Raw genomic sequence first — 9299 nt, 5'->3', positions numbered from 1 at the left:
ATTTCTTGCATGGAATAGCCTTAATTTCTCAGAACATGAATAGACTGACGAGTTTCAGAAGAAAGTTCTTTGTTTCTGGCCATTTTGAGCCTGTAATTGAACCCACAAATGCTGATGCTCCAGATACTCAACTAGTCTAAAGGCCAGTTGTATTGCCTCTTTAATCAGACAACAGTTTTCAGCTGTGCTAACAATTGCAAAAGAGTTTTCTAATGATCAATTAGCCTTTTAAAATGATAAACTTGGATTAGCTAACACAATGTGCTATTGGAACACAGGAGTGATGGTTGCTGACAATGGGCCTCTGTACACCTATGTAGGTATTCCATTTTAAAAATCTGCCGTTTCCAGCTACAATAGTCATTTACAACATTAACAATGTCTACACTGTATTTCGGATCAATTTGATGTTATTTTAAATGGACAAAAAATGTGTTTTTCTTTCAAAAACAAGAAAATTGAAAAGTGACCCTAAACTTTTGAACGGTAGTGTATTGAAATATACAACCATCCAAAGATGTGTAAAGTAAAACCAAACATCAGTAATTTCAATAAGTAATATTTTTATTTACATATACACCAAGATTAGAACACAACTGGATACCTCTGGAACATCCCAGAAAAAAAAACCTGAATATATATTTCTAAGGAAACCCCACAGCCATAGATGTTAACAGTATTTTCAAAAGAAAACATAATGACCATTCTTCTTTTATGAAGAAAAACCCCTCCCTTCTCAGCATTGTTCAACGCTACACTAATCTCATCCCAGTGACCAGACAATATTTGTGAACAGCTCAAATGAGAATGAATGACTATACTGTACATTGAGATTTATAGCATTTTTTGTGTTAAGTCAGGTTATAGAAAGAACTGTATACAATCATAAGTAAGTAACTGTCTGAATATGTGTCTCTTTCATAGGGTGTCTGAAGTTTCATCGGCTTTAGTAGTAAGTGAGAGAGGATATACATTGATTCTCTTTCAAGGCACAACTTGTACAAAACATTTGAAGTGGGCAAAAATGTATGAAGTACAATTGAAGGGCTACAGGTTAAAAAAATGACCAAACATTATTGCACACTCAATTACTGATTCATCTTTCAGATCAATCATTGGGTTTTATTTCATTATAACATAGCCCCACCCACCCATCCCAAAGTACTTTTACTTGCTGTTGAACAGCAAGGAACTCAGACTAATGCCTTCTTTCAAAAACAGCCTACAGCAAAATAATATGAATATTGTACAAAAAAAGACAATGAAAGGAAGTTGAAATCAAATTAAAGTTGCTGATATTTAATCATGATATGGTCCGCTTCAATGAGTGCTACTCCACCAACACAGAGTGAACGTTACAGACTTAGCCGTTCTTGGATACAACATGAATAAATAAATAAAAACTTAACTAGGTCCTAGTTAAAGTTCAAGTTTAACTAGGTCCTAGTCAAGTAAACTAACTAGGTCCTAACACCATACAGTACAACAAAACCTGCAATCCTCATCTATCTTGTCAAGTCATAGATGTACTTCAAGGAGTAAAGGCCTTTTGGAGGAGTTTGCTGTAATGCACCATGCATTGTTAGTTTGATGCCATCAAGGCAAAAACAGACACTTTAGTGTTTTAAAGCATACATTCTGAATACATTGCTTGAATCCATATTCTTTGAGACCATCACCATCTTAAACATTAGTCAACCTTATCTGGCTTCGTAAAAAAAAGAAAAAAGTAATGTACTATGGGTATGTATTAGCAGAATAAGCAAACAAATCAACATACATGAAACCCCTTTGTAACTTGGAGAGAAAGTAGAATAGTAAATACAAGCCTGAGAACCAGTGGAGGAAAAGGACAAGAGAAAGGAAAGTTGGGTTTGCATTATCTGGTTGAGTGTTAGCCTTCCTGACCAAAGTCCTCTGTGAACTTCTTGAGTTTATCCAAGTCCTGCTCGTTCACGGTTGGCTTGGTGTTGTGCAGTGACCTCAGCATATCAGCCTGTAAACAGCACATCACAAAGGTCAATTAGTAGGGCTGGGACGATACCAGTATCTCAATATTTTTGCAAAAATGAAAATGCGAAGCAGATCAAACAATCTTTGTTTGGATATTAAAAACCTGCTGTATGTAAAATAGTGTGATATAGCTTGGAACATAACTAAAATGTGACTCTGGATGACAACATAATGATGTTTGTTCCCAACATTAGGGCTGTTTCCCCCCCAAAAAGTTACATCCGCTTCATGTTTTGTTTCCTTGCCACGATACTAACGAGAATCACGATACAGGTATCATCCCAGTCCAATCAGATAGCATCACATACTTGTTCCCTCATATTCAAAAAAAGATATGTTTTTGGGGTTCTTCTCACCATGCAAACAACAGGCTCCATGAGTTTCTCCCCATTAACATCCATCCAGGTCATCTCTATGGCGTCTGGATCTCCTGGTGAGCATGGGGTCAGGAGGTCGTCTACCACGAGGTTGGGATGGTTCCATGACGATCCTTGGACCTGGGTGTATGCAGGAGAAGACATGGACGGAACTGGATTTGTGATTACTGACGTTTCATTGACAGAGCATTCAATGCTTCCTTCAAAACTATTAGATGCTGAAAATTAAATCAATTAAGATTTGCTGCACCTAGTTGAGCCCCGCCTCTGTTGAATGTCACTTACCCGTTTGAAGTGAGTGGCCGACTGCACTTTCCTGACTGGCTGCATGAGGGCGTCCCTCACGATGACGCTGATGTCAGCTCCAGAGTAGCCTTCTGTCTTCTTACCAAGGGTCACATAGTCTGATTCAATGAGCTCACTGGGGGTGGAGCCTAGATGTAGCTTGAACATGAAGGAGCGGGCGTGCTCCTCAGGCAGAGGGATGTAGATCCGCTTCTCAAACCTGAGGCACAGAAACACGACAGCTGTGATATCTAATACGGGAATGACATATGGTGATGCATCAAGTGACAGGAGGGAATCTCATTCTTTAGTTCTAATCTTTAACAATCTGTCTAACAAGAGTCAATGGGTAAATATCCAAGGAATAATACATCTTTACAATAACATAAAGGACTTGAGATCATCAAAAGATAAATATACACAGACCTTCTCCTAATAGCAGAGTCCAATGTCCAGGGGATGTTTGTGGCTCCTAGAACCAGGACTCCATCATTGTCATTTCCAACACCTGGGAGAAGAGAGAGAAAACACTTTAAAATATACAGCTGGTCCAGTCAAATGGAAAGCCAAAAAATGTGTCGTTTTGGTGATACCTTAGAAAGAAAAAGGTTCAGTGCTAAACGACACAGTGGACAAAGCAGTTGTGTCACTACTCAAGGTACAAGGTAAACAGGATCTGAGGCCAAGCTTGGCGTAAACTCTCACCCTGCATCTGGACCAGGAACTCAGTCTTGATGCGGCGGGCTGCTTCACTCTCGTTCTCACTCCTGGAGCCACACAGAGAGTCTATCTCATCGATGAAGATGATGGAGGGCTTGTTCTCCCTGGCTAGGCTAAACAGATTCTTCACCAACCTGATGACAGAAAGAGTGGCGGCAAGTAAATAGGAGACCAATGGATGGTGTGGGAGAAGAATGAAGAGGAGGATAGAGATGGGTATGTATGAGCAATATCCTTCATATACTATTTTGATTTGATTGCATAGCCCATCCTCTTTGCCCCATCACTCACTTTTCACTTTCCCCCAGCCACTTTGACACCAGGTCAGATGAGGAGATAGAGAAGAAGGTGGAGTTGTTGGCTTCTGTGGCCACAGCCTTGGCCAGGTAAGACTTTCCTGTACCAGGAGGGCCAAAGAGCAAGATCCCTCTCCATGGAGTCCGCTTTCCTGGACACCAAAGACAAACATACTCATGTATTCTTTAATTACATGACTTCTATAGTTAATACTATCCAAGACAAACTATTTACTCTTCAGATGCATTGCTGCAAGTCACAATACATGCGTTATTATCTAGAATGTTATGTGTTGATTGAATTACATAATCCATACCTGTGAAGAGGTGAGGAAATTTGATGGGCAAGATGACAGCTTCTTTAAGGGCCTCTTTTGCACCCTCAAGCCCAGCTACGTCACTCCACTTGATGTTTGGCTTTTCCATGACGATGGCACCTGTAAGACATATAGTAGATAGATAGAAGTGGGTGAAATGTAGTACGACGTATATACATTTTTTTCATACAAATCAAATGCAGATTCAGTGTCAAAAGGCAACATTAAAGCTTGTATGAGCCTCACAAAAAATGCTGAAAAGGGAAGTAGCTGATGCTATAACTCACCCGAGAGTTGATTTTGGAACTTCTTTTTCTCTGGGTCACCTTCACCTTCATCACTCTCATTCCTGCAAAAGACATAGCAAAGTCGTTTTGACCTCACTGTACTGATAAGGAGGCCACACAAAAATTATATAAACAGTCCAAAAGACTAAAGAATCAGAACCAAATGAAGGATTGGTGAGGATTATAACGCATCTCAGGATTCATTATGCTCACTTAGGGCTGTTGTGGTGACCATAGTACCGCCACATTGGCAATCATGAGTCATGACCGCAGTAAATCTCCTTTTATGACTCTGCACATTTTTTGGTAGTACTCAACTTGCTAACTACACCGTATATACAACATTAGTGGATTTGGCTATTTGGACCACATCCGTTGCTGACAGGTATATCAAATTGAGCACACCGCCATGCAATCTCCATAGACAAACATTGGCAGTAGAATGGCCTTACTGAAGAGCTCAATTACTTTCAACGTGGCACCGTCATAGGACGCCACCTTTCCAACAAGCTAGTTTGTCAATTTCTACCCTGCTAGAGCTGCCCCGCTCAACTGTAAGTGCTGTTATTGTGAAGTGGAAACGTCTAAGACCAACAACGCCTCAGCCGCGAAGTGGTAGGCCACACAAGCTCATACAATGGGAACGCCGAGTGATGAAGCGTTTAACGCGTAAAAATCGCATGTCCTCGGTTGCAACAGTCACTACAGAGTTCCAAACTGCCTCTGGAAAAAAAACATCAGCACAATAACTGTTCATCAGGAGCTTCATGAAATGGGCTTCCATGGCCACACACAAGCCTATGACCACCATGCGCAATGCCAAGCGTCGGCTGGAGTGGTGTAAAGCTCGCCGCCATTGGACTCTGGAGCAGTGGAAACGCATTCTCTGGAGTGATGAATCTTGCTTCACCATCTGGCAGTCCGACAGATGAATCTGGGTTTGGCGGACGCCAAGAGAACACTACCTGCCCCAATTCTTAGTGCCAACTTTAAAGTTTGGTGTAGGAGGAATAATGGTCTGGGGTTGTTTTTCATGGTTCGGGCTAGGTCCCTTAGTTCCAGTTGAGGGAAATCTTAAAGCTACAGTATACAATGACATTCTAGACGATTCTGTGCTTCCAACTTTGTGGCAACAGTTTGGGGAAGGCCCTTTCCTATTTCAGCATGACAATGCCTCCGTGCACAAAGCGAGGTCCATACAGAAATGGTTTGTCAAAATCAGTGTGGAAGAACTTGACTGCCCTGCAGAGCCCTGACCTCAACCCCATCGAACACCTTTGGGATGAATTGGTACGCCAACTGCACACCAGGCCTAATCACCCAACATTAGTGCCCGATCTGGCTGAATGGAAGCAAGTCCCCGCAGCAATTTTCCAACATCTAGTAGAAACCCTTCCCAGAAGAGTAGAGGCTGTTATAGTAGCAAATGAATGCCCATGATTTTGGAATGAGATGTTCGACAAGCAGGTGTCCACATACTTCAAACAGGGGTTGATGCGTGGAGTGAAATAAGTGTTCTCTTATTTCCCAGCTGCTCATATCAAGCACATACTCCATTATAAAAAACAAAGTAGCCTACAAAACGAACCGTTGGGAAAGCGTGCGGCCTATGTTCGCCATGTCTTTTTTCCCTTTTTCTGCCCATTTGAAAATGTGCCATTCTAAATCAAAACTAGTTTTACATATTAGTAAAGACAAGATTACATTGTAGGCCAGTAGACCAACTCATATTCCGTTCTTTTGAAATACATTTACTTCATATCATATTGTTTCTTTAAACCTGACTAAAATAAATAATGGATTTATTGTATATTAAGTTGATTTATTATACTTTTTTTTATTTTAAAGTAGATGTTACAAAAGCACACATCTGTGGCTTGTATGCATGGAGGCCTGGAAATGCTAATCCTATGTTAATTAACGGCCAATTACCGTGAGACCGGCAGACTTTTGCACGACAATAACCGGCGGACATAATTTCATGACCACCACAGCCCTATTCACCCTTTGTCATCAGACCCAGACTCTTTGACAGGCTTGGCTGGAGGAGCCTTCTCCTTCTTCTTAAGGTATTCCTTCAGCTTCTCTGCTCGGTCCAGGTACTCTGCACACTTTGCCCTGATGCTTTGCTTGGCCTTGTCTCCCTGGGCCTCATCTATAGGAAAAGGAAATGGACCACAGGTTGTCACATCACATTATGCCCCAAGTCACCTCACACTTCGGGCATTTAATGTGAAAGTGAAAACTTTTAAAACAGTTTCTTTAAGAAATGATTTATGTTTACCCAGAGGTCCTCCTGTGGTCATTCCAAGTTCATTCCAAACTTTAAGATCAAAGGTGAACACATACACTCACCGGCCAGTTTATTAGCTTCATCACCCCATTCACAAAAATGGTTTGCTCCTACAGACAGTGATTGTCGTGGCTTTCTATATAAAGCAGGCAGACACGCATTGAGGCATTCAGTTAGTTTGATTGAACGTTAGAATGGGCAAAACTGGGCCTCCCGGGTGGCGCAGTGCTAGCTGTTCGTGCCCAGGCGCTGTCACAGCTGGCCTCGACTGGGAGGTCCGTGGGGCGACGCACAATTGGCCTAGCGTCGTCCGGGTTAGGGAGGGTTTGGCCGGTAGGGATATCCTTACGCTAACCAGGTCGCCAGGTGCACGGTGTTTCCTCCGACACATTGGTGCGGCTGGCTTCTGGGTTGGATGCACACTGTGTTAATAAGCAGTGCGTCTTGGTTGGGTTGTGTTTCGGAGGACGCATGGCTTTCGACCTTCATCTCTCCCGAGCCCGTACGGGAGTTGTAGCGATGAGACAAGATAGTAACTACTAACAATTGGATACCACGAAATCGGGGAGAAAAGGGGGTAAAATTAAAATAAAAAGAATGGGCAAAACTAGTGATCTAAGGAACTTGCAGCGTGGTGTTATCGGTGTATGATCATCTGTGTTAGGCGTGCCGGACCCAGCATTTCAGAAACGACTGCCCTGCTGGGCTTTTCACGCACGACAGTGCAGGTTAACCGAGAATAGTGCGACAAACAAAAAACATCCAGTGGCAGTCCTGTGGGCTAAAACAGCTTGTTGATGAGGTTGAAGGAGAATGGCAAGAATTGTGCAAGCTAACAGGAGGCCCACAAACAGACAAATAACAGCGCAGTGCAAAAGTGGTGTACAGTCTCTGGTGGCATCTCGGAACGCACAACTCGTCAATCTTTGTCACGGATGGGCCATTGCAGCAGACTACCACAGAGGATTCCACTCCTACCAGCTAAAAACAAGAAGAAACGTATCCAGTGGGCACGTGATCACCAACACGAGAAATGAGTAGTGGAAAAACACTGCTTGAAACATGACATCACATTCAGTTTACTTGAGTGGCCTGCACAGTCCCCAGACGTCAACCCAATAGAGCATCTTTGAGATTAGATGGAATGGGCTGCTCGCAGCATGAATGTATCCACCTAGACCGATTCGGACACCCCTTTGCCTCCAGATGTCGGAAATGTTCCACAGGGATGTTGGTCCATGGTGACGCAAAGTCCAATCTGCAGCAACTGCATGATGCCGTCGTGTCAGCATGGATCAACATTCTTGTGGAACATTTCCAACACCTTGTAGAATTCCCCGAATAATTCAGGCTGTTCTGAAGGCAAAGGGGGGTCCGACCCAATACTACATGGGTGTACCTAATAAACTGGCATGTGAGTGTATATTACCAAATTAAAGTGAATAGAATAACAATGTATGTGGATGTTCTGTGTTTGCAGTGTATTTCTCAAATTAAGACTTGTAAACAGCAAGTGGAACTTAGATATAAGACAACTCACACTTCACAACATGAAGGAAGTACTGAATAGAATGCTGGTACAACCGGAGAGCTTCCTCATAGTTTTTAGCTTTGTCCTCCTCTGCAGCCTTGCTTGCAAGATCTATGGCTTTCTGTAACACAATGCATGGGCAATGTTATAGAAGCGCCATAACAAAAGAGGGAAGGGCATTAGCATGTTGTTCTGCCAGATATCACTGTCATTTGGTGTAGTTTATTTTAGAATGGTATGTCAAAATGAAATGAGTAAATAATGAAACATTTCTCACATACGTACGCACCCGCGTCAAGAGTCATATTTACTAGACAAATCTAAGGATTAACGCCATCCGAAACAACAGTAGACTTGAATACAGTGTTAGCTAGCAAGCCTAGCTAGCTGGCTAATTTCGTTTGTTGTTGTCCTGGCTGGACACTCACTCACCTGTAAATTGTTATTAGCCATGGTTGCTGGATACGTACAATTGCCAAAATAAAACTTTACTCTAGTCTCAATAGATCAACGTACAATAGCTACAACACGACGTTATTAGTTCTGGTTAGTGTTTTGTTATCATTTTGGTGAAATCTTCAATTGTTCGGAATCTCTTCCGCATCAAGATGTCGAGTGTCACTTCCGCCTATGGATGTACACGTGACAGCAACAGAAAGGAGACGAGTAAAAGCTTTTTCTGACCCTTGAGGGTTATAGGTGCCAAGACAAATTTCTTCAGCCTCCTGAGGTTGAAGTGGCGTTGTTGCTCCTTCTTCACCACACTGTTTGTATGGGTGGACCATTTCAGTTTGTCAGTGATGTGTACGCTGAGGAACTTGAAGTTTTCCACCTTCTCCTCTGCGATCTCGTCAATGTGGATAGGGGGACACTCCCTCTGCAGTTTCCTGAAGTCCACGATCATCTCCTTTGTTTTGTTGACATTGAGTAAGAGGTTATTTTCCTGGCACCAGAAGAAAATGGCACAGAGGGCAGCCGTGCTTCTAGCCCCTAGGCCCTCATTTTTTTGGGTGTTATTTCTTATATTATTAGGCCAGAAAATATTTTGTTTTATTACATACAGCTGAGAATAACTTTTGGATATCAGAGCGGCAGTAACTCACCAGCATTACGACCAGGAATACAGCTTTCCCGAATCGGATCCTTTGTTCGTACCCCCCAGGGCAATTGAAGTGATTCC

General features: G+C 42.4%; 1 protein-coding gene across 2 annotated transcripts; it reads right to left on the bottom strand.

Moving 5' to 3' along the window:
• Positions 1-546: 546 nt before the first annotated feature.
• Positions 547-9263, bottom strand: LOC110524392 (vacuolar protein sorting-associated protein 4B). 2 transcript variants are annotated; one of them, XM_021603989.3, is made up of 11 exons: positions 8552-9263; positions 8129-8240; positions 6300-6450; positions 4296-4357; positions 4009-4128; positions 3687-3843; positions 3381-3529; positions 3102-3183; positions 2676-2895; positions 2370-2510; positions 547-1996 (listed from the first exon to the last, which is right to left on the bottom strand). In XM_021603989.3, the coding sequence occupies exons 1-11, from the start codon at positions 8570-8572 to the stop codon at positions 1895-1897; spliced, it is 1317 nt and encodes a 438-aa protein (XP_021459664.1). In that variant the 5' UTR covers positions 8573-9263; the 3' UTR covers positions 547-1894. The 2 variants fall into 2 exon arrangements, with proteins under 2 accessions (XP_021459664.1, XP_090091784.1); XM_090235658.1 differs by having other exon boundaries at positions 6300-7569; positions 8552-8769.
• Between the last annotated feature and the right edge of the window lie 36 nt (positions 9264-9299).

This window comes from Oncorhynchus mykiss, chromosome 5 (genome assembly GCF_057628025.1).
Source record: "Oncorhynchus mykiss isolate SJ-2025 chromosome 5, ASM5762802v1, whole genome shotgun sequence".
In the NCBI taxonomy this organism is placed as follows: domain Eukaryota; kingdom Metazoa; phylum Chordata; class Actinopteri; order Salmoniformes; family Salmonidae; genus Oncorhynchus; species Oncorhynchus mykiss.
This window is presented reverse-complemented; position numbering and strand designations above follow the sequence as displayed.